Consider the following 26061-nt stretch of genomic DNA (forward strand, 5'->3'; position numbering starts at 1 on the left):
TGCATTGTCATCCTGATACACGGCACCACCTTCAGGATACAATGTTTGAACCATTGGATGCACATAGTCCTCAAGAATGGTTCGGTAGTCCTTGGCAGTGACGCGCCCATCTAGCACAAGTATTGGGCCAAGGGAATGCCATGATATGGCAGCCCAAACCATCACTGATCCACCCCCATGCTTCACTCTGGGCATGCAACAGTCTGGGTGGTACGCTTCTTTGGGGCTTCTCCACACCGTAACTCTCCCAGATGTGGGGAAAACAGTAAAGGTGGACTCATCAGAGAACAATACATGTTTCACATTGTCCACAGCCCAAGATTTGCGCTCCTTGCACCATTGAAACCGACGTTTGGCATTGGCATGAGTGACCAAAGGTTTGGCTATAGCAGCCCGGCCGTGTATATTGACCCTGTGGAGCTCCCGACGGACAGTTCTGGTGGAAACAGGAGAGTTGAGGTGCACATTTACAGGTCCTTCTCAAAATATTAGCATATTGTGATAAAGTTCATTATTTTCCATAATGTCATGATGAAAATTTAACATTCATATATTTTAGATTCATTGCACACTAACTGAAATATTTCAGGTCTTTTATTGTCTTAATACGGATGATTGTGGCATACAGCTCATGAAAACCCAAAATTCCTATCTCACAAAATTAGCATATTTCATCCGACCAATAAAAGAAAAGTGTTTTTAATACAATAAACGTCAACGTTCAAATAATCATGTACAGTTATGCACTCAATACTTGGTCGGGAATCCTTTTGCAGAAATGACTGCTTCAATGCGGCGTGGCATGGAGGCAATCAGCCTGTGGCACTGCTGAGGTCTTATGGAGGCCCAGGATGCTTCGATAGCGGCCTTTAGCTCATCCAGAGTGTTGGGTCTTGAGTCTCTCAACATTCTCTTCACAATATCCCACAGATTCTCTATGGGGTTCAGGTCAGGAGAGTTGGCAGGCCAATTGAGCACAGTGATACCATGGTCAGTAAACCATTTACCAGTGGTTTTGGCACTGTGAGCAGGTGCCAGGTCGTGCTGAAAAATGAAATCTTCATCTCCATAAAGCTTTTCAGCAGATGGAAGCATGAAGTGCTCCAAAATCTCCTGATAGCTAGCTGCATTGACCCTGCCCTTGATAAAACACAGTGGACCAACACCAGCAGCTGACACGGCACCCCAGACCATCACTGACTGTGGGTACTTGACACTGGACTTCTGGCATTTTGGCATTTCCTTCTCCCCAGTCTTCCTCCAGACTCTGGCACCTTGATTTCCGAATGACAAGCAGAATTTGCTTTCATCCGAAAAAAGTACTTTGGACCACTGAGCAACAGTCCAGTGCTGCTTCTCTGTAGCCCAGGTCAGGCGTTCTGTTGCTGTTTCTGGTTCAAAAGTGGCTTGACCTGGGGAATGCAGCACCTGTAGCCCATTTCCTGCACATGCCTGTGCACGGTGGCTCTGGATGTTTCTACTCCAGACTCAGTCCACTGCTTCCGCAGGTCCCCCAAGGTCTGGAATCGGCCCTTCTCCACAATCTTCCTCAGGGTCCGGTCACCTCTTCTCGTTGTGCAGCGTTTTCTGCCACACTTTTTCCTTCCCACAGACTTCCCACTGAGGTGCCTTGATACAGCACTCTGGGAACAGCCTATTCGTTCAGAAATGTCTTTCTGTGTCTTACCCTCTTGCTTGAGGGTGTCAATAGTGGCCTTCTGGACAGCAGTCAGGTCGGCAGTCTTACCCATGATTGGGGTTTTGAGTGATGAACCAGGCTGGGAGTTTTAAAGGCCTCAGGAATCTTTTGCAGGTGTTTAGAGTTAACTCGTTGATTCAGATGATTAGGTTCATAGCTCGTTTAGAGACCCTTTTAATGATATGCTAATTTTGTGAGATAGGAATTTTGGGTTTTCATGAGCTGTATGCCAAAATCATCCATATTAAGACAATAAAAGACCTGAAATATTTCAGTTAGTGTGCAATGAATCTAAAATATATGAATGTTAAATTTTCATCATGACATTATGGAAAATAATGAACTTCATCACAATATGCTAATATTTTGAGAAGGACCTGTAATTCTGCCGTGATTTGGGCAGCCGTGGTTTTATGTTTTTTGGAAACAATCCGGGTTAGCACCCGAACATCCCTTTCAGACAGCTTCCTCTTGCTTCCACAGTTAATCCTGTTGGATGTGGTTCGTCCTTCTTGGTGGTATGCTGACATTACCCTGGATACCGTGGCTCTTGATACATCACAAAGACTTGCTGTCTTGGTCACAGATGCACCAATAATTTGTCCTCTTTTGAACTCTGGTATGTCACCCATAATGTTGCGTGCATTTCAATATTTTGAGCAAAACTGTGCTCTTACCCTGCTAATTGAAACTTCACACTCTGCTCTTACTGGTGCAATGTGCAATCAATGAAGACTGGCTACCAGGCTGGTCCAATTTAGCCATGAAACCTCCCACACTAAAATGACAGGTGTTTCAGTTTCATTGTCCAACCCCTGTATATGCTTCCAAGAGGTAAAATTATCAGGCAGCATAGGATACATTTTCACTGTTACGCTGATGATACTCAGCTTTACTTATCCATAAATCCTGATGAACTCAACCAGATAGATAGACTACAAGCATGTCTTGAAGACATAAAAAATTGGATGACTTTAAATTTTCTGCTTCTAAATTCAGACAAGACAGAAGTTGTCGTCTTTGGACCGGAGTCTTTAAAAAAGAAACTGCTTAGTCAATCACTTAACCTGGATGGCAATAAATTGACCTCCGATAATAAAGTAAAAAACCTTGGTGTTACTTTTGACCAGGACATGTCATTTAAATCCCATATTAAAGAGGTTTCTAGGATTTCCTTCTTTCATCTCCGGAACATTGCCAAAATTAGAAATATCCTGTCCAGGAGTGACGCTGAAAAACTAGTCCATGCATTTGTTACGTCAAGGCTGGACTATTGTAATTCTTTACTATCAGGATGTCCACAAAATGCAGTTAAAAGCCTTCAGCTGATTCAAAATGCTGCAGCAAGAGTTCTGATGAAAATTAAAAAGAGAGATCATATTTCTCCTATTTTAGCTTCGCTTCATTGGCTCCCTGTTAAATCCAGAATTGAATTTAAAATTCTCCTCCTCACATATAAAGCCCTTAATGATCTAGCTCCATCATACATCAGAGATCTGATTGTTCCATATATTCCTAACAGAGCACTTCGTTCTCAGACTGCAGGTTTACTGGTGGTTCCTAGAGTCTCTAGAAGTACAATGGGAGGCAGATCCTTTAGTTATCAGGCTCCTCTCCTGTGGAACCAGCTCCCAGTTTTAGTCCGTGAGGCAGACACCCTGTCTACTTTTAAGGCTAGGCTTAAAACTCTCCTTTTTGATAAAGCTTATAGTTAGAGTGGCTTAGTTTATCCTGAGCTATCTCTGTAGTTATGCTGCTATAGGCTTAGGCTGCTGGAGGACATAATGACCACTTTCACCCTCTTCGCTACATTCTCATACTACTCTCCAATTTTGCATTATTTGCTGCTATTTCAGCTTTTAACTTTGTTCTCTCTTTTCTCTTCCTAGAAGCTACACCTGGCCTGACTCTGTGTCTACCTGTGACACCTTTCTGGAGGGGGGTATTGTTCAAGCTTCTGCTGGCAACAACTTAATGCTCACTCTCTACAGATGATCCTCTTGGCCCTGTCTTTCAGTGTTTAACCCTTTCTCTCTCCTAGACATAACTACTGACTGAGCTTAACTGTGACTAACTCTATGTGCTCTTTTTCAGACTCTAACCTTGAAAACTGGCTCAGAGTTTATCTGTTCTTTCTTTCTAGGTGAAACGACTAAAGGAGCTACATCCATTAACATTTACTTTTCCTTCCCATAGAAAATACTCCTGGATCAGTGCTTCTTTGTGTCTCTGCTCTGTTCTCTCAAACCCCCAGTTGGTCGTGGCAGATGGCTGCTCACACTGAGCCTGGTTCTGGTTCTGGTTCTGCTGGAGGTTTCTTCCTGTTAAAAGGGAGTTTTTTCTCTCCACTGTTGCTACATGCATGCTCAGTATGAGGGATTGCTGCAAAGTCAACGCCAGTGACTGTCCACTGTCTCTACATACTCATCCAGGAGGAGGGAATGCTGCAAGTCACTGACTGGATGCAATCTGCTGGGTTTCCTTAGATAGAAAAACTTTTTATCCAATTTGAATAAAAAACTGAATCTGACTGCACTGTTCAATGGTTAGGATTAATTGGAATGTATGAACCTGACTGTTGTGAAGAACCTTGAGACGACATGTGTTGTGAATTGGTTCTATATAAATAAAACTGAATTGAATTCTTTTTGTTCTGACTGGTTGGAAACAGCATAAAGAAGCAACAGTTTTGCAGTTTCCTGTCTTTTTTTCGGTTGATTGTCGACTGAAATGATCTTTTGAGTCATGCTAAGAAGAAAGTACACCATCTTTCATGTATGTTTTTATGTAACAGGGTTCTTGTGCAGTATGGAAATGTTTGGCGTATTTTAGTATTTTTCAGGTCTGGATAAGTCTAGAAGAAATGTATGGAAGAACTTTATATTTTCCATTGTTTTTCACAATTCCAGTGTTTAAATGTTGTGTCCTTCCTTCTCTGTCTCCTTTTCTTCCTTCCTTGCTTGTTGCCTCATGTCTTCTTTCTATCTGTCTGGCCGTCTTTCCTGTCCTTTTCTCCTTCTTGTCTTCCTTCCTTCCTTCCTCTGCTATGTCCTTGTTTTCTTTTCTTTATTCTCTTTCTTATTTTTCTTACTTGTTTCCTTGCCTTCTTGCTTTGTTGGAGCCTTCCTTCCTTTTTTTATTTGGGCCCTACCTCCATCTTTCTTCTTTTTGGGTTGAAGCTCATTGGTTTGATCTTGAGGTTTCTTGACAGAATAAAACTCTTAACTGCATCAAACTCTGTTTTTGTCTTTTTTTGTTTTACTTTTACTTCTGAGTTTTACCTGTAAGTTGTTTTTATCAAGATAAAGTTTGTCTCAGGTCTCACTGTAAGGGAGTTTTACCTCCTCAGTCTCAAATCCTCCCAAAAAAACCGGCTATGCGGTGATCTAAAACTAAACTTACAGAGGGTTTTCACACAGCAGGGGGCGCTGCAAAGAGCCTGTCACCTGCAGGACCTGTGAACCACATTTTATTGTGATCTTGTCGCTAAGCAGCTGCTCAGACAGTTTAACCGTGTTTGTAATTCATCGAGTCTCCCTAAACAACAGCGACTGAATGAAGAGCTCTGCAGAGACTCCTCATTCACCTGTTAGCTGCTGATTTTAGCTTTATGGAGAAAAACCTTCAGATCAATGAGAGTCCAGAAACAACTGGAGGACAAAAAGTTATATTTCACCTAAACTGAAAACCAAAACTTCAACCAAAACATCTTATTCTGCTGGGTTAAGTGCAGAATTTCATGCCTTTTTGCACTTCTTTTAAAAAAATTTGTCTAATAAGATAAATAAAAAAATAGATATATATGTTGCAGATAGGAGGTCTGTTTTTAATTTTGTAAAATAAAATGAAATTATTTCATTTCATCATTTTAACTTGATTTGAATTGAGCTTTTTTAATTCATATCACAATGACCTAAAAGCTGCTTATTTTTGCGCGGTCTTGATTTATAAAGCAGCATTTTTCCAGTTTCATCTGAGTTTCTTTATTTTAAGTTGCATTAATTAAAGATCTAAAAAGACTAATTGCTACAAATCAGGATTTTAGGAGCTTAGAAATAGGGAAAAATGTTTAATGTTTTTCTGCAAATCAGTTGAAATTATTTTTATTTTGTTGGTTTTAAATTACATTTTTTATATTTAAGATTTTATTTTACTATTATAATTTGTTTTAGTTCAATTCAACAGCCTCATCTTTAACAGTGATATAAATTAAGCTTTTTTGCACTGTCTCCAGGATTTATAAAGCAGGTAATTTAAGTTTCTTAAATTTTTTAGTTTCATTAGTTAAAATACATTTCATATGTCTGGAATAAAACTGAAACACTGAATAAAATTGCTTCAATTTAGGTTTTTAGTGTTTAACAAAGAGAAATTATTTAAAATTTTATTTAATCCTTATTTTACCTCCATAATTATTGTTTTTTTATTTGATATTTTGTTTAATTTGATAATTTCCAGGTTTGACCTTGTGCTTATTTCAGCTGCTTCTTATTATAAATTGCGGCAGTTTCCTCTGGAATTGTTTTTGCTTTAGTTGTAATTCTGCCTTGTAGAGATTGTTTATGTGATATTTCTGTGAAATCTGCTGAATCGCAGTTTGAACTTGGTATTTTTTCTTTATTTTTCCCAGGTTTGCTTTTCAGATTCAGAGCAAAACATTTTAAGATTGTTTTCTTCCTTTAAATGGCTGCTTTTTAATGAAATGTCTCTTTAAATGTCTCTTTAATTATGGGATCCACCCTGGGCAGTTGTTCCTAACCTTCAACATTTGTCTGCATATATCTTTAGATGTATTTATTTTACTAGTGGTAATGTAGAAAACTATAAACTATTTGATGAAGATGAAAGGTTGCTGGTTCAGCTGCATGTTTTCCTCATGCAGCAAGCAGCTGTAAATGCAGCTGGACGTCCTCGTTGGAGATGATGTTGGAGAATGAATGTTATGCTAGATATTTGAGTAGAACCTTCAGAAACACATTTTATTCAGGATTTATAAAGAAAGCAGCTCTGATCACAGCTGATGGTGAATTTTAGCAGCTGAAGATGTGTCCTGTGTTCAGCTCTCTGGTTGAACTCCAGCTGTCCCTCCATCATCTCATCTGGACTCCGTGAGGTTTTCCAGGTGAAACCTTGAGGCTTTGGGATAGAGGAGACACAGACACTAATGATTCCTGTCAGAGAGGAGCTCCATCTCGCGGCCTGCTCCGGTTCAGGCTGAGGAGGTGGTTTGTAATAAAATCCCTCCAGGTGGATGCAGTTAGTTTAATAATTCTTGGAGATGTCATGTCTGCAGCTTCCAGGGTGAAGACGCTGCGTTTTGTAAGCTGACCGACTGACATCCTACCTTCTTTTTATAATTTTTCACATTCATTCATTTTCCTCATTTCCTCTGAGTCTGGCAGTCTAACAAGAGCACATTTCTACCTGATCAATTCAATTCAAAAATACTTTATTAATCCCAAAGGGAAATTAAATGTTGTTGTAGCTCATATTATGAAGGTTTCTTCAAAGAGCCGTTGTAGATGCTGATGTCTGTGGGCAGGAAGGATCTCCTGTAGCGCTCCGTCTTACAGCAGATCTGAAGAAGCCTCTGACTGAAGACACTGTTGTTGTAGGACAGTCTCATAAAGAGGATGCTCAGGGTTCTCCATAATGTTCTTCATTTTATAAGAAACCGTCTTTCCACAATGATCTACAGAGGTTCCAGAGGAGTCTCCAGAACAGAACCAGCCTTTTTTTATCAGCTTGTTGAGCTTTTTTAAGTCCCTGGCTCTGATGCTGCTTCCCCAGCAGATGATGGAGAAGAGATCACACTTTCCACAACAGACTTATAGAAGATATGCAGCATCTTACTGGAAAAACTCAAGGTCCTTAGCTTCCTCAAGAACAGTCTTCTCTGTCCCTTCTTGTAGATGGCTTCACAGTTGAGTCTCTACTCCAGTCTGTTGTCCAGATGAACACCGAGGTATTTATACTCCTCCTCCACCTCTTCTCCCATGATGGAAATAGTGTTTGATCTATTCTTGTTTCTCTTAAAATCTACAATCATCTGCTCTGTTTTATTCACGTCCTGCCACAAAGTTGTCCACCAGCTCCCTGTACTCAGCTTCTTGTCCATCTCTGATCCTAACCCTGATGGGTTAGTTTTCTTTGGAACAAGGCAGGAGGTCTTCCACGACACTCAGCTCCTGTTTCCTCTATCATTCAGCAGAACTTCCAGCTCTGAGAACTTCCTAGATCCAGCTTCTGAAATCTCCTGCATCACTTTTTGATGAGCCGTGAGATTGGATACCAGAAGCAGGGTGAAACTGTCCAGCTCAAGGAAAAACAAGAAAGATGAGGATAGATGTCATAGTTAAACATCTCGCCTCATTTTTAACATTCAGACCAACCAGAGGCTCTGAGCTCTATGAGCATCATCGAGCAAACATCTAATGATTTCCTGTGACACCTGGTCAGCGTTTGTCAACTTCATAAACTCTTGAAATTATGCTTTATATAATTTATTTGCATTCAAGTCAAGATATTGTTAAACTGGAGGTTTGTTGATGTTGTTGAAAAATTATCTTAAATGAAATGAAGGTATTTTTAATCAAACTGATTTCAGTGGAACAGAAAAACAAGCTCATCCTGACACTTTAAATCTCTGGGTTAATGTTCTGTATTTAAACCTGATGCAGCGAACCTGCAATGAGCTTCTGCTGCCACCTGCAGGCCGACAGCAGTACAACAACATTGTCCAGGAACTGAAGGGTTTCTGTTGAAACATCAGGGAAACCCCACAGGTTCTACACTGACTGTGAGGCTTCGGGCTCCTGAATGCAGACCATTTATAGCCTCCTTCCTTACTGTTTTCCAGATAAAGTGTCGATATAATCCTAGTTGTATTTGCTTTTTACTGGCATGTGTTTTCGTGCTTTAATGAGTTTTCTGAACTGTCTGGCTTTATTTGAGCAACCTCTATTTGTTCTGTGTCTTTGTGTATCTGCCTGCCATCTTGTTCAACTCATCTTGTGTCTCTCTGGAGTCGTTCTGCAGAGTTTTATTTTTCCTTACAGTCACTCTGTTGCAGTTTGATCGCTGTAGGTTTTAGGGGGAATATTTTGGAGTAATCCAGGCTTCTTTTGGACCTGTTTTAGAGATGTTTTTGTTTTATACAGAGCACTTTGTGTCTGCAGCCTGATCTCATCGTGATTTTGTGTTAATCTTATGGTAAACTGTGCTTTTTTTTTTTATAGTTATGGTCATTTTAAGGAGGTTCTTGAGATGGATTGAAAGTTGAGGATGTTGCGCTCTGGGCCAGATCTTAGAAAGAGCTGACATGGACCCAGAGTTTTGGAGGGAGCCAATGTTTTCTTTTTTCTTAGTTTTTTTAATGAGTTCATGTTTTTAAAAAAACATTGTACTTGATATAAAACTCATAGGCCCACATCAGGAGATATTTTTAATATATATGATTTATATAAATAAAAACAATACTCAAATATTTGAAAATTATCAAGTTATTGTAGATCACAGCATGGGGCCACCTGTGAGGAGACCTTTTAAACCTACCATGCATCCGTTCTTACCTGCTGATGTGTTGGCCTACTTATCAAAGTGCTATAATTTGCATGAGCAGAATAAAATATTTTGTGGATAGGCCACCAAAATGTCTCCAGCCCAGGGACCCCCCTGGTTATGCTGCATGGATTTACTAAGCATTGCTTCAGAATGATGGTATCTTGAGTTTTCTTTTAGTGATTTTCATCTGATTGGGGTTATTTTGGTTTCATCAGGGGTCGAATGTTAGCAATTCCACGCAACGGTGCGTTTTTATTTGCTCGTTTTCTGTTGACCAGTAGCAAACGTTTCATACAGGTGCAAAATACCACTACTTCTACTACTACTGCTACTAATAGTAATAATAATAATGTGAAAAACAAGATTTTGATATGATACCAGTATTAATTTAAACAATCATAGGCCGTTGTTGAGTCATGCATTAATGCTGATTAACATGTATTTTGGAAAGTTGATTTAAATTTCACAAGCCACACCCATCCCTGATTACTGCCATACCTGAAGGACCAGAAAACCCCTTAAACAGAACCTCTCTAACAACACAAAATAGGATAAAACATCTGAAAAAGCAAAACATCAGCCCAGATCTAAAGACATTCAAGAACCAAATAGAAACAAGTAATTGACAAATGGTTACAAAGACACATGTGGCCTGGGGACTCCAGATAACCACAGTGAGAATCCCTGTCCACATATGAAGAAAACTTGGCCAAGTGGGGAACCTTCCCAGAAGTGGCTGATCTACCAGAAATACTCCAAGTACGAATCAACAACTCATTCAGGAGGCCACAAAATAACCCAGAACAACTGCAGGCATCTCTTGCCTCAGTTAACGACAAAGTTATGATTCAACACTAAGAGACTGAGCTGAAATGCATCATGGGAGAGTTCCAATACCAAAACCACTGCTGACCCAAAAGAGCATGAAGGTCCGCCTGTCGCATATTGTTAAAAAACGTATGCTGATAGATGACTAAAAATGACTGAGGGATAAATAAATAAATGGTGATTTAAATCAGTGTAAGTTTTTTTTCTCCTAAAAGATTTCCGCTCTAAAATGATTTGTTGTGGTTTAAACTTTTAGCAAGCGAAAAATCAGGCTTTTTTTTATTTCTCTGATCACAGCCAATGACTGCCCTACTTTTAATTTCTTCTACCGCCACCATGTGGCCAAATGAAGGAACTGATTCTTGATAAACCAGACCCCTAATAAATCTTTGTATACATGTTTTTACACATTCAAATGAACCCTTTCACCAGTAGAGACTCATGTGTAACATGCTTGTAAGACAGGAAGTGACAACACAAAGGTTTATTACTCACCTGTTGGGACCAGAACCTGATGATGGTCTGAAGTGAAGACTCATCCAATTCTTCCTTTAAACATCCATCAGTCTGATAAAACTCCACTGGAGACAGTGAAGGTTTTTACTCCATCAGCTGGGTAAACATCCTCTCTTTTTGTTTCTAGCAGCTCTGCTCCGTCGTTCGTCCAGGTGAGTCCAGGTGCTGTGGGATCAGGAAGCTCCAAACACTGAGGGACCTTCAACTTGGATCAGGTATGGATCAGAACTCCTGGGGATCACTATGAAAGCGACAGGGCTGATCTTGTGATTTTATACCCTCTGAATATTTTGAAAAATAATTGGAATTTGTGTGGTTTATGATTTTTATTTTTTTTTATTTCAAAACTCATTTAAACTAAATTGAGATAAACAAAGGTTCTCTGAAGTTTTCTGTCCTGTTTTCTCTTCATTGCAGGTTTTGCTTCTGGTTTTCTGTGCACTAACAAATTTGGACCAAATACATAATATTAGAGAATTATTTAGGAGTGCTTTGATTTTCAGAAAAGTTTGATAATTTTCCGATCTTTCCTCAGATTTAAAAAGTTTGTTTTATATTATTTTAAATATAGTAACATATATACTCGTACTCGTCGTCTTCCGCTCCAGGACCGGGTCGCGGGGGCAGCAGGCTCAGCAGAGACACCCAGACGTCCCTCTCCCCAGACACCTCCTCCAGTTCCTCCAGGGGGAGCCCAAGGGGTTCCCAGGCCAGCCGAGAGACATAGTCCCTCCAGCGTGTCCTGGGCCGTCCCCTGGGCCTCCTCCCAGTGGGACGTACCTGGAACACCTCCCGAGGAAGGCGTCCAGGAGGCATCCGGTATAGATGACCAAGCCACCTCAACTGGCTCCTCTCGATGTGGAGGAGCAGCGGCTCTACTCCGAGCTCCTCACCCTATCTCTAAGCGAGTGCCCGGCCACCCTACGGAGGAAGCTCATTTCAGCCGCTTGTATCCGGGATCTCGTTCTTTCGGTCATGACCCAAAGTTCATGGCCATAGGTGAGGGTAGGAACGTAGACCGACCGGTAAATTGAGAGCTTCGCTTTTCGGCTCAGCTCTCTCTTCACCACAACGTCTTCCCTCACTCGTGAACAAGACCCCGAAATACTTGAACTTAAATTTTAATCTTGTTTCAGTTCTGGAATGGTATTTTATTTGTAAATCCCCTAAAATTAAAAATTTCTTTTTTAATTTACATATTAAAATTTATATTTCTAAACATATTTTAGTGTCAAAAGTCAGAAGGTTTTGAATGCTTCTATTTAAGCCTTTTTTATGGTACTGTACAACTATAAAGCATTAATATTACTCAGGATTTTCCTCTTCATTTCTGAAATTTATTTTAGTTAATTTTGCAAAATTAAAGCACAAAAATTTCTTACTCTCTTTATTTTTCTTTAATTATTTTCTTTTTTTACCAGATTTATATCAGCGTTTGGCAAGCTTCAGCTCTGAAGCATCTAGAAATGTTCCACTAAAATAATAAGAAGCTATAATCTTGATATTTTTCTTTCATCGAGGTGTTTTTCTTTTTTAAAACTAAAGTCATCAGATTAATTAGCTGCTCAGCGCACTTGAAGCTTTTGTGTGGGTTTTAACAACATGGAGGCTTCCACAACATGGTGGTTTGGAGCCTCCTCACTTTGGTTCCTGCACCAGACAACACAGAAAAGTCTGGAAGGTCGTCATGGAAACTGCATCTGCCACGGACGTGCAGGAAGCCGCACCGACCACACGATGGCGCCGTTGTATCGGAAAAGCTACAAGCCAGATTTCTTTAATTTAAAAGGGTTCAGAAGCCCAGTGGGGTAGGTAACCCCTGCGTATTGTCTTGCAGGTTAAGTTTGGGATCAGCAGGGAAAACGTGCATCCCGTTTAATTTGGTCCTGTGTCAGAAGAATGTAAACTTTAAAGCTGCTTACTAATGACAATAAAGTGCTACAGAGATTTCCTGCAGATTGGAAGACCGTGTCAAGGGGTGGAGGGAATCTGGGGAATTGTGTTGTTTTCCATCCTCTGGCTCCAACTGAAAACATTCCCGCTGCTGGCAGAAACAATGAGCCTCCCGGCTGCGCTCAGACGTCCGTCAGCTTCCCGCTGTAGGCTTTGTGCGGGCTGCAGTTCGTGGGCTTGACGGAGTCCGCGTCCTCGTTGTCCGGGTAGTCGGACTTGGACAGCGACGGCTGGCTATCGCTCCGTTTGAACTCGCCAAACGGCGGCTGCAGCTGGCCGCAGGTCACGTGAGTGTACTGGAACTGCTCCTCGTGCTCGGTCTCGCGGTGGTAGAAGTAGTTGAAGTTGGACACGATGACCGGAACCGGGAGCGCGATGGTCAGCACGCCCGCGATGGCGCACAGGGAGCCCACGATCTTCCCACCGATGGTCACAGGGCACATGTCTCCGTAACCCACCGTCGTCATGGAAACCACCGCCCACCAGAAGGCGTCCGGGATGCTGCTGAAGCCCGAATCCGGGTCGTCAGTCTCTGCGAAGTACACGGCACTGGAGAAGAGGATGACTCCGATAAAGAGGAAGAAGATGAGCAGACCCAGCTCCCGCATGCTGGCCTGCAGCGTCTTCCCCAGGATCTGCAGCCCCTTGGAGTGCCTGGAGAGCTTAAAGATCCGGAAAACCCGGACCAGGCGGATGACCCTAAGGATAGCCAGGGACATGGCCTGTTGACCGTTGCCCTGGTGCTCCGCCAGCTCCAGTCCCAGCGTGATGAAGTAGGGCATTATGGCCACGATGTCGATGGTGTTCATGATGTTCTTGAAGAAGGCGGGTTTGCTGGGGCAGGCAAGGAACCGGACCAGCAGCTCAAAGGAGAACCAGATGATGCAGAGCGTCTCCACGATGAAGAACGGGTCCGTGAACGGGTTCGGCAGGTCGGCGCGCGCGGTTCCGTTCGCGAGGATCAGCTCGAAGATCCGGACCTCCTCTCTAAACTCGGGTAAGGTCTCCAAGCAGAAGATGACGATGGAGATGAGGATGACCAGCACGGAGACGATGGCGATACCCCTGGCGGGTCCGGAACTTTCCGGGTACTCGAACAGGAGCCAGACCTGCCGCTGGAACTCTTTCTCAGGCAGCGGCCGCTCCTCCTCCTTGATGAACCCCTCATCCTCCTTAAAGTTCTCGATCACCTCCTCCCCGAGCTCATAGAACTTGATCTCCTCCATGAAAATGTCCACCGGCACGTTAACTGGTCTCCGGAGCCGGCCCCCAGACTGGTAATAGTACAGGATGGCATCGAAGCTGGGTCGGTTCCGGTCGAAGAAGTACTCGTTCCTGAGCGGGTCAAAGAAGCGCATCCTCTTGCGCGGGTCCCCCAGCAGAGTGGCGGGGAACTGGGCCAGAGTCTTCAGCTGCGTCTCAAAGCGCAGCCCGGAAATGTTGATGACCACCCGTTCGCAGCACTCCTGGTTCTCGGTTCTCTCCGGGTCATAGACATCCTGGGCTGACAGCGTGGTCAGCGCCACAGTCTCATCCAGGTTCTCCCCGGGCACCACTGTCATGGTTCCCCCCCGAGGAAAGGGCGACGCTTCCCGCACCTCAGTCCTCTCTGTCCCTCCTCCTCCACCTCCGTGCGTCTCTGGGCACCAGCTGAGTGGCTCCGCGGGTCTCCTTCTCGTCACGTCTGCGAGCGGGCTGCTCCGGATGGCATGCTGCTGGTGCCCCCCACCCCCTCCCCGCTTCACCTTTCCCGTCCAGTCGCTGCTGTGGTCTGGACTGTGGGCTCGGCTGTCACATACGCTGCATTTTAAGCAGGCTTTGCCCTCCCCGAGCTGACGTGTGTACACTCTCTCTCACTAAGGGCGAAATAAAAACACACATGCAAGCACATATGCTCAGGATTAATCTGATCCAGCTATTTTATAGGCATAAATTAGTCGCTTATTGGGGAAAAACAATATTTTCCGACAGAAAGTGTCGTGCGTAATGAACCTGTTGTCTCAGCGTGGCACAGGCTCAAGGTTATCACATGGTCTGGTACTTCGCTCCAAAACAAGGTGATGTTTGCAAAAAACAGGTATGCACCTTTAAAATAAACCCGATTTCAAACCAAAAAATGGAAGAAATATCATGCAGAAACTCGGGATTCCTGCAGAAATCCCGAATTATTTCCTCCTAAATGAATACCTGTGGCTCAGTGCGTCATCTGCCTTCACGTATCCATCCTCGAATCCATCCGTGGCCGCTTCGCTGAAAGGAAGACGGGCACTGCAATGTCACGCTGCAAGCCGCTCCAAGACGAAACCTGCTGACGTTTCCTCAAGCTGCCAGTTCGTGTGTGCGCCGCTGCGGGCGTGCGGCGCCGTGCGTGAGAGCAGGGAACAACACAGCTGTGCAACAAGTTCAGAGAGAGAGAGAGAAGAAAGGGAGCCAGATGATGGAAAGAAGTTTCTGGGCTGCAACTTAAACCGGTGACGTGTTGTCCGAAAATAACCGGATTTCTCTCAGGGCTGCAGGAAAACTTTCTTTTCCCATGGAATGACCCCATGGAGCATGCGGGGGTGTGGGGCACATCTCCACTCAGCTAGAGGGAGAGAGGGAGTCATTCAGAAAATAAGTGAACAGCTAACAAAGTGAAGGTAAGTTTTATTTCAGACAAGCAGGACTAAACAGACATGCACTGAATATGACCCACATTGCCTCAAGTGAACATTTAAGGATGCACAGTGACTGCAAAAGTATTTACACCCCTTCCACCTTTCCACATGTTGTCACCTTCCAACCACAGAGCTGAATATATTTTGTTAGGCTCTAATATGAAAGACTAACATAAATTATTGAGTTATTAGTAAATATAGTCCACCTGCATGTCATTTCATCTTTCTCCCTTCCTTCCCCTTTTCCTTGTGTCGTTTCCTTCTGATCTATTCCCTTCCTTTTTATGTCATTCCTTGTGCCCTCTCTTCCTTCATTCCTTCCTTCCTTGTGTCTTTTGTTCCTTCCATCTTTCTGTCATTTCTTCCTTCATTGTTTCCTTTTTTATGACCTCTGTCCTTCTGTATTTCCCTCCTTCATTTTCTACCATTCTTTACTTCTATCCCTCTCTCCATAGTGTCCTTCCTCTCTGAACTCTTCCTGCCTTCCTTTTTTATTTATTGTGTCCTCCAATCTTTCTTCATTCCTTCCTTTTGTCTTGCTTAACTTACCCTTAATCCTTCCTTGTGTCCTTACATTACTTTAGTATGTATTTCCTTCATTCCCCTTTTCCTTCCTTGTGACCTTCCCACCTGCCTTTCTTGTGTCACTCTTTTCTGTCTCTGTTTTTTTCCCATTGCATTTTAAAGCCTGTCCACAATAGAAACACCCACCCCAAATTCATAGTGAACTTTAGAGAACAAAAAGCATCATGAAGACCAAGGAACCCAGGAGACTGGTCAGAGAGAATGTTCTGGAGAAGTTTAAAGCAGGGGTTGGTTCTACAACCGAATCCCAAGCTTCGGACATCTCACCGAGCTCTGTTCAGTCCATCATCTGAGCATGGAGAGAGGATGGACCAACAGCAGACCTTTCACGACATTGAAGTCCACGTAAGCTGAGGGACCAGGCAAGGAGAGCATTAATCAGAGAAGCAATCAAGAGACCCATGGTACCTCTGGATGAGCTGCAGAGATCCGCAGCTAAGGTTGAAGAATCTGTTGATGTTACAACTCTTATTTCTACACTCCAGAAATCTGGTCTGTTTGCAAGAGTGGGAAGAAGCACCCATAAAAAGTCATATATGCAGTTTAGCACAAGCCATGTAGGGAACACAGCAAACATGTGGAAAAAGGTCCTCTGATCAGATGAGACCAAACATTACTTTTTGACCTACATGCAAAATACTATGTGTGACAGAAAACTTACTGTGAAATATGGTGGTGGCAGCATCATGCTGTGGGGATGCTTTTCTCCAGCAGGGACAGTGAATCTGGTCAGAGTTGATGGAAAGATGGATAAAGCTAAATCCAGAACAGTCCTGTCAGAAAATCTGTTAGAGGCTGCAGAAGACTTGAGACTGGGGTGGAGGTTCACCTTCCAACAGGAAAACGACCCTAAACACACAGCCAGAGTTACAATGGAGTGGTTTAGATCAAATCAAATTCATTGGTTAGAATGGCCTAATCAAAGTCCAGAATGAAGTCTAACAAGCAATCTGTGGCAAGACTCAGAATGCAAATTTTTCTTCTTCTTCACAATTGAAATGAAAGTTTTATATTCTTTGTCCCTCATTTCTGTAAAAGAAACTCACATAGATCCATATATCACCTAAAGGCCTAAGAAAATATGTTAAGGTTGGTGGCTGTAATGTTGCAAAACATGAGAAATGATCTGAACCATCAAGGAGGGTCTGAAAAAGTCAGACAGAAAAGCAACACTGAAAGGTGATTCCACAGGCTGCTTATTAAGTCCTTCATACTTTTAGGAAACCTAAAGGGAATTTGGTGCTTAAACCTGTCTTCGTGTTCCCAAATCCACTTTAAAGTTAGTCTTACTCATCCTCTTTCCATGTGTCTGTCTCATTACCCCGACCCAAATCGTTTTGACTCATGCCGAAATCCCGACCCCAGCTGCCTGCAGCTGCTGGAGCCCAACACCAGCTCATTCCTAGCATCCTGTGAGCTCATCGCTGGCAACACTCACATTTTAACACACACTCATAGAGAGCAGCTGGCAGTTTGAAACATCTCCCCTCCACATGTTGGCTAAACACCGCTGTGGTCCTTCCTTCGTGATCGGGGTCACACGACACCGTCTCGGTGCAGGGGAAATTAAACATCCACCTGAAGAAGATCAGCAGGTAAAAATCTAATTTAAACCTTAATGGGGCAGCTTTGTCCAACGCTTAACACCTGAAGGCATTTTATTTTTATTATTTATCATTATTTTAGCCTTTTTCCGGTATTATACAATAAATATTACCATGTGGGTGTAAAACACTCTCAGAGCTTCTGTTTTCAGCTCAATCAGAACTCCATAGGACACTGTGACACGTACCACCTCGTTTTCAGGTTGTTCCTGGATTGTTTCAGCCACCTCAGGGATTTACCCTTGTCCCTTCAAATATCTACACAGAGCAAAGAGGACTTTCCCAGCCCAAAAAAGTTCTCCTTGTCATCATAATGGATGTTAGAGAGCCCGAGGGTTGAACTGCGCGGTTCTGGGTCACTTAGAGGAGCATGATATGAAAAATGGCGAGGAGCAGTGAGTGTCGGGTCAGGCGGTGCTGAAGCATGGTGTCTTTATTCTGCAGAACTGCAGCTTATGTAGGATGAAGGGTTGACTGTGGTTAAATCCTGCTTTCCAAGCGCAGGTTTGTTCAAGGTTTATGAGGGTCACGCCAGTGAGGTCATGTGCTCGTTATCTTAATAGGTGCTGCTTTCTTGAAATTCAAACAGACTTCCAAATTTATATTACAAAGCATCGTTATACTATCAAGTTGACTTTCTTTGTGTTGTCCTCCTTTGGATCGGAGAATTACCTCTTGCAATTTTAACAACAGAAATGTTGAGCAATAATTTAGGTTTATGAGCAGGAAGGAAAAACTCAAAGTGTGAGGAGCAGATGGTTGCTGGTACTAGTCCTTCAAACACTTCATACATGAGACTGAATTAGCGTGAAATAGAATTAGAACATGAATGAAATGAACGCAGGGCATAAAGTGGGACACCTCCCCACTGGTGAAATCCCACACTCCAATGTAAATGAGCCTCTACAGCTGAGCCTTGGTTTGACTTGATTTAAACTCTGCTAACACAGACTGATCTGGCATCAGCCACTTTATAATCAGATTAACACAATCAGGTAAAACGAGAGAAGCTGACCGACTGGATGAGAGTCTGAACTTTATTATATTTTGAGAGTAATACATCTTTAAATATCTTAATGACCCTGATGTGTGTTTTATGCAGTGTAAAAATATGAGTCTTATAAATACCAAACTGGTCAAATACTTAACTTAGTATTCAAACTATACACAAACCATTTTGTTATTCATTGGAACCTTGGGGTCTTATTTTTATGCAGATGATGTGGTTCTTTTGGCATCTTTGTACCCTGACTTCTAGTTTGTACTGGAGTGTTTTGTAGCTGAGTGCAAAGAATCAGCTCCCCTAAATCTGAGGTGATGTTCCTCATCTGGAAAAAGATGGAAAGATCCCATAAGGTAGGGAGTCGTTCTTTGGAGGAGGTTAAGAATCTAGGTGTCTTGAATAATGTCAAGATGGAGCAGAAGTAAAGATCGTTTATTTTTTGTTTTTTGGCTTGCAAAAAAAATGTAAGAGAACTAATACAATGATTTGCTGTAAAGTCTTGTTTATTATTTAGTTTATTTTTAGAATTGAACAGATCATACATTTGTACTCGGTTGGACCTCCTCATTTTAATAGCAGACTTTGTAAATATTTAATTTACATCATGGTGGTTCAGTTCGGGTTTTCCTGAATAAAACTAAGACATTTATATTATCATTGTGACTTTAGGGTAGTCTTAACTACAAAGAATAAAAAAACTGAAGAGACTGAATACACAGCCCTGTAGAACTCCGGCAATAATGGTTATGGCTAAAAAAAATTAGTTTATCTTTATTAAGAAACAAAACTTTGTTAGCAAGAAAAGTCATACTTGGCAATCACAGCTTCCTCCATGAACAAATGTTTATTCCAAATTATCTGCTTGTTATATTTAAAAACTCAATGAATCAGGATACCTACAAACTATATCCATACCAGAGTCCTCCCACCAAACTGATACAGATCAAGCTTATGTTTTACTAAGTTCGGATACACAATACATTCATTAAATTGTCTAATGAAACCAAACTAAATATGGATATTTCTTTTACTGAAAATTATATTTTTTCCTTTCACTATATGTCCTAAAGGAGGTCAGTTTCTCTGTTCAGCATAAGTAGTTCAGTCTTTCAGGAGGATTTACTGTTATCGTAGCTGTGTAGACATTTCCTTTTCTATTAAGGTCTAATTGAAGTCAGTGACACATTTGGATTTGTTAAGAACCTTTTATCGACCTTTTAATAATTATTAATTGTGCAGCCTTAGCGACACGTCCAAAGTCAAACAAAGAAAAAACGACTTCAGCTTATCAGCTACAGGAAAATAAATTAATGATAAACAGAGTTGTGTTATTAATGATTCATTCGCAGGGGGTGTTACAGTGCAGTTTTGCTGAGTTGGCATCATCAGGTATTATGTATTTATATTTCTCACCAAAAAGAATATGAGGAAGAGCAGCAAAGCCACACATTTTGAATTGTCTTTGTTCAGCTACAAAGTCAGAAGCCTCCAGATGATCTGTCCATCAGGTTGTGGTTGTATTCCTGACTTTATCAGTTAAAGTCTCTGTGGAGATCACCAGTCTCACAACAGATGTGTGAGATTTCTGCATCAGGACATCCAATTTTCCTCCACATCAATGTAAAAGACACATTGCCAGGCACCATAAATACCTGTTGGTGGTTGTTGATACCAAGGGTGTCACAACCAGTTATTAGGTTCAGGGGTCAATCACCTTCTCACACAGGTCCAGGTTAGTTTGGATAAAAAACAAAATCATTATTTGAAAACTGCTTTTTCTGTTTAATTTCACTATATTTGAATGATGTTAAAATTAGTTTAATATTCAAGTGTGACACAAAAGCAAAAACAGTATAAGCAAAACGTCTTGGTAGTCTCGTCAACATCTGCAGTGCCTCATCAATGAACAAAAGATGGTGGCTTCATAAAAAGCTATTTGCTCTGAGTCTAATGTGTTACAATGTGGGGTTCTTTAATTCGGTGGGTCATGGTGTATTTTATAATGATGGCATTGTCCCTTTTCTTTAAGGGGCCCTTTAATATCATGAGAACCTACTGCTTTAAGATCTGTGCATGTCCAAGATACCAAGGCTGAGGACCTCGAAGGATAGACAGATTAATCCATTAACAACCTGGACCTTATAGATTAGTAATATGATACCATCAAAGTTTACGTACATATAAAAGTAGACAGACAAATACTTTTGTCAATATAGTGTAAATTCAGAAGGATATTACCAATTACTAAGACTTCCTAAGAAATTCCTGTGCATCGGCAACCAGGAGCTAAGCTTCAATGGTGCATCCAGGCATTGGCATATTGTCTGCAGGGAGCTGATCAGAGAGTTAGGGAGGAGGAGAGTGGTTTGATGCTGATATAGACTTCATCAGTATCATAACTATAACACCATCATGGGAAATAATTAGACCAAGTAGGATCATATAACAGAAAAACAGTAGTGGTCTGAGAACATAGCCTTGAGGTACACCCTAATTGTTGATTATGTTATGAAGGGCAGTCCTAGGACTGTGGTATTCTGTGTATCAATTTTTTTATGGCTCATAGAGATATTTATTAGACAAAGTCAAAACTTTATTGAGTTTGTTATAAACGTTCTCCAATATTTGACTGAGAAATCAGAGGTCAGATATCAGCCTGAAGTTGAAGATGTCCTGAGTGTCCAGGCCTGTTTTAGGATAGGATGTGGCAGAATGTGGTGTTAAACCAGAAGGAGCAGGATTCCAAGGATAAGTTAAAAATCTTCACCAAAATAAGGAAGCTGTTTTAACCAGAAATCAAAGACAGGAATCAAACCGATTCCTTCACAATAGACACTAAAGGGTTTCCTTCAGCGTTGCATCTTTTCTGCTCTTTCTTTTGCTTACAAATACCTGAATTCCCATTCCAGATATTTCCTATTTATCCTAACTTTGCAGCAGCTACAAACAAGTATAAGGCCTGGTTAGAAAACATGACAAATAAAGACTCAATACGAAACAATCCTCTGGAAAAAAAGATGGCATTTGAGGGTGACCTTCATTTATGGAAGTACCTCAGTTTCAGCTATCTTTTCCTCAGCATCTGTCCAGCTGTGGCGCATCAGGAAACTGATGCTTCTTTGTTTGTTTTCTGGACACATCTGCAGGTGAAGGGGACCTCTGCGAGGACTGGACTGTCGGAAGCACTCACCAAGGAATCTGTTCTCTCCATTGGGATGCATTAGGAAATTACACAGGTCATTGACAGACTCTCGGCATGCGGAGAGATGACATATTTTCCTTCTGGTTCAGGTAACAGCGAGTAACTTATTTGCAATATAATATGAGGTTGAATTGTGCAGATTTCAAATGAAGTGTTGCTGAATAATAAATCTATGAGTGGGAGGATATTTTATAGTTATAGTTTTATAGTTCCTGCAACTTTACAGAGATTTTGAAACTAAAGTCTGCTCTATGTTAGCAATCTGTCAACAGGATACAAAGCTGTTCAGATCAATCTGTTCACGGTCATTAACAATGAAGAGGATTTTCTGTCTGATTGTCCTCTCAGAATGCCACATTCTGCCCTCCTGTTTCTGCAAACCCTGAAATAAATCAGTGTGCTGCTGTTATAAAAAGCCTCTTCACACGTGCAGTTGTGTCCTCTCTCCAGACTCTGTTAACATGGCTGATGAAAGTGTCAGACCATCACACATGTGGCTCATATAAAAACAAAACCAATGGAAACAGTGCTGCGAAGTAATGGCGGGCTCGTCAGAAGGCGTGCCGAGGACTGTAATCACACGCTCGATGCACTCATGATTCACTGTCAGGGTGTCATTACGGTGTTTTCAAAGGGAAGCAGCACAAACAATGAGTGCTCTTCTGTTTCCTGCCATAATGAAGGCGATTATTCATGTGAGGAGCTGCAGGTTTGAAGACGGGTTTGCTAGAGACAGGATAAGACGAGGTCAACCTCAGGAACTGAAAGTTTTCCGCACAAACAAACATTTAGATCACGTTTGTTCTTGTTTTTAAGCCTGAAAAACGAGTATAATTGTAGCTTTAAATATGTTTACTTCAAACTGTTTTTCTGAGAATAGAAGATCAAATGTGATGCTAAGATGAAACATATGAGGAACAAAGTAGACATGCAGTATATCAATGATTTAAACTTTTAAAATATAATCCAAGGTTGTGTTGAGTAGGGCTGTGTAGTGGCCCAGTTGTTAGCGCTGTTACCCTGATGCAATAAGGTCATGGTTCGAATCCTGGCCTGGGGTCTATCTTCATGGAGTGTGAAGCTTCTGGGATGACAGCTTCTCTCAGTCTTGGATCTTTGGCTCTTTCCACTTGGAGGAGTCTGTGGGAAAATCAAGAATGCACTGAAGGAGCTTATGTCAACGTCTAGCCTAGAAACATCTGGATATCACCCAGGACAAGCTGGAGCATGTCATCCTTGATTGTCCTCTCCACAGTTGTTTTCTGTCTGACTTTCTCAGCTCCTCATGTAGTTGTGGAGCATGTTTGGCTTGCTTTTCTGTTGAATCTCAGTTAGGTTTAGGTCTGAACTTTGACTAGGCCATTGAAGCACCTTGATCCATTTTCTCTTTCAGCCATTTTTTGGAAGATTTGCCAAAATGCATAGAATCACTGTCTTGCTTATCACCCAGTTTGGACCAAGCCTCGGCTGTCAGACTGATGGTCTTGTGCCTGAAGAGGTAGAAAAAAAGGCCAAATCATTAACCCTCCATCACCGTGCTTTACAGTTGGTTTGAGGTGTTTTAGTAAAGTCAACTTGTGTTGTCGACACCCTGCATTAACACAACTTTCTCTGCTCCTCATGAAAGACTGCATGCAGAAAGCATGCATTTAGGTCACAGGTTTCTCTAGAAGGAGCTGAGATCTGCAGACCACAAAATGGACAAATAGTAAAAGGCTGGGGGAGCTGAGGCGAGAATGTGGCAATAATGTGAAATAAATCACCTTAAAAAGCATCTGAAAAAAACGGAAACACTTCTACAATTACAGGTTCGAATTAGAATAAAGATGTAAAAAGAAAATGTGAAAGGGGTTTTCTGTTATACCAGCAATGCTTTTTGTTCTTCACAAACGTTCAGTTTGTTCTTGATGTGGGAAAAAATCCCATATTTAAACCTCCAGAATTCAAAGTGAACTCTGTTGTTGTTTTATATTTACTTTGGATCTCTGCTTTGTTCTCATTTGTTGTTTGGAAACTGAGCACGGCCCTCCTGCTTCCCTCCCTCCGTCAAATTGAGCCAAACATCAATAACCTTCATCCACAGCTACACGTGGCCCACTCTAATGTGACTAATGTGGGAGGGGTTGTGTGATGGAGGCAGGGGTGGGTGGTCGGGGGCTTCAGATTCCCGCTGCTGCTGCACTAAAACAAACAATGAACGTCCTGGAAAGCCAGCTCTTATTTTTAGGGTCTGACTGGGTTTTACATAACGGGTCACCACAGCAAGAATAGCTCCATCAATCACTGGGGTAGCAGTGTTCGAATGCTCTGGCAACGCTGGGATCAGAAAGCAACTCGCTGAGCCAGAGGGATCTGAGCGGCTGAGACCACGACTCCGTTTCCAGCTTCCAGAATGCCTCAGAGGAGACAAGCATGGAGCCGAGCAAGCTTCATTTACACACCAAGACGGTTTAATCTGGCCTCACATGGACGTTCAGTGGATCAGGATTTATTATGGAGAAGTAGATCCAATCACAGGGACCAAGTTACTAGGAGGCCCCTGTGAAACTGATTTTTCACATTTTATTTTGGGAAGTCAAATGGTGCAAACATTTGACCACAAAATATAGAAATAAATGCACAAACCCAACATTTTTTTATTTTATTTTATTTTTTATATATTTTTCAGTGCAGTAAAAGTTGTTTCCCTGTAACATCTCCTTTGTTTCTGAGTTTTTGTCACACTAAAATATTTCAGACCAAAAAAGTAATAATCTCACTTAAATAGAACCTGTCTGACAACATAAAGTAGGTTGAAAGATCTCAAAAAGCAATGCATCGTGCCTTAATCTAAATATATTCAATATATTTAGAGGGGCTGCGTGGCTGTATCAGGACCTGGACGACTTACTGTAATTGATGGAACCATGAAAGCTGCTCTCAAACAGAAAATCAGTTAAGATGCTGTGGCATCATTAATGCTTGAAAACCCACCATGTGTCTGAACTAAAACAATTCTGCAAAGAAGAGTGGGTCAAACTTCCTCCAAATACACCAGATGTGCAGGTTTTAGATGTGTTCCTTATCCAACGCACCTGATTCAAATGGTGATTCACCTACTGATCAGAGGCTTGGTGAAGCCCATTTGTTTCATGGGTGCTGAACCAGGAAAACATCTAAAACATGCAGGCCCTTGAGGACTGACTTCAGACACCACTGGCCTAAAGGATTCTGCAGAATTTACAAACTGCAGTATTGCTAAAAGTTTTTAGCTTGCTCAGCCATGAACAAAACTCACTGGGTTTTCCGACCAGGAGCTGGAACAGGATTGGTTTGAGAGTCAGTGTGGCATCTTGCAGTTCCTATAAATGTATATCAGTTGTTAATCAAGAACACCAAACCAATATGTCCTTAACCATAAAGAGGAATTGAAGTAAATAACTGACAGATTAAATTAGGTGCAGGAGCGTCCTTTGAACCTTTGAAGGGTGGGATTTCTTATCGTTGAGTGTCCTTGTTCAACTTGGTTCAGATGTTTTATCTGTGTGCTTCAGGCAGGTGCAGCAGGACGCTGCAAGGTGAGCTGAAATAAAGCTCTGTTGATGTCCTGAGTGGTTCTCATTCACCCCACATGGAGGTAAATGTGCTACCTGACGCTGCGGCTCCTGCCCCAATCATCACCTTCGCATACATCATTTCACTTTAACATTAGCACAGCTGTTAAAGGTAATTCAGGTGCTGCATCATGGCCGTCAGCCCCATCACAGCAGCTAACTGAGGCGCCTTATCGCCTCAATCTCCTGCCGCCGAGCAAGAAGAAGAATTAAGGTCTAAAGGAGAATTAATTCACAGCCTCACTCCCTCAGGGGGTGAAGAGGAGGTGGATGTGGTGTTTCCCTGTTGTGCCAGACTGTCGGTATCCGTGGCAACCTGGGATGGACCCCCCTGTCTTCAGGAGCAGCGTTGGGATGCACAGCAGCAGAGATTGACCTGTCACATCCCATCACAGCGAGGATCTTTCTGCTTTCAGGTCAGATCGGCTGCACGTAGGAAGCACAGCGGATGGAGCTCCTTAGCTGAGGGGGCTGCAAGGATCTGGACTAATAAAAAAGAAAAGTTCCTGTACAGACAGAGTGTAAAAACACATTTAAAAACTAGTTATCTTGAACTTTCTATTCTGTTTTCTCTGAACAGCTGATGTAAATATTGATGGTGCCTTGACACTTTGTGCCTAATATCCCATAATAATTGTCTAATATTCACTTAACAGCTAACTATCAGTGTTGGTCTTTTCATTTGTTCCTTTTTCGAACCGTGAGTGTTAGATAGGTCTGCTGTCTGCTCATGTCAGTTTCCATGTGTCTACTGCGTTAAATATAAGAGAAAAGTTTAGTTAAAAACACCTTCCTTCCATTTTTTGAAGAAATATTTTAAAGGAAGTGAATGGGAAGCCGGGTGAATGTTCTCTGCAC

At 41.9% G+C, this 26061-nt stretch overlaps 1 protein-coding gene and 1 long non-coding RNA gene across 4 annotated transcripts in view; one reads left to right on the forward strand and one right to left on the reverse strand.

The window, feature by feature from the left end:
• LOC124883076 (shaker-related potassium channel tsha2-like) overlaps nt 1-15197 on the reverse strand; it is a 31841-nt gene extending 16644 nt beyond the window's left edge. Inside the window, exons 1-3 of one of the 2 annotated variants that reach the window (XM_047389970.1) lie at nt 14747-15197; nt 12529-14415; nt 10586-10847 (exon numbers count right to left, since the gene is read on the reverse strand). In XM_047389970.1, coding sequence (XP_047245926.1) covers nt 12682-14121 — 1440 coding nt within the window. In that variant the 5' untranslated portion in view covers nt 14122-14415; nt 14747-15197 and the 3' untranslated portion in view covers nt 10586-10847; nt 12529-12681. Of the gene's footprint in view, nt 1-10585; nt 10848-12528 lie in introns of both variants that reach the window. The other variant, XM_047389969.1, reaches the window with a different exon arrangement.
• Nucleotides 1-25846, forward strand: part of LOC124883079 — a 97605-nt gene extending 71759 nt beyond the window's left edge. Inside the window, exons 4-6 of one of the 2 annotated variants that reach the window (XR_007042076.1) lie at nt 10734-10821; nt 21555-21699; nt 25144-25846. This is a non-coding gene — a long non-coding RNA (uncharacterized LOC124883079). Of the gene's footprint in view, nt 1-10733; nt 10822-21554; nt 25121-25143 lie in introns of those variants that run through there. The other variant, XR_007042075.1, reaches the window with a different exon arrangement.
• Nucleotides 25847-26061: the final 215 nt, after the last annotated feature.

This window comes from Girardinichthys multiradiatus, chromosome 17 (genome assembly GCF_021462225.1).
Source record: "Girardinichthys multiradiatus isolate DD_20200921_A chromosome 17, DD_fGirMul_XY1, whole genome shotgun sequence".
Lineage (NCBI taxonomy): Eukaryota > Metazoa > Chordata > Actinopteri > Cyprinodontiformes > Goodeidae > Girardinichthys > Girardinichthys multiradiatus.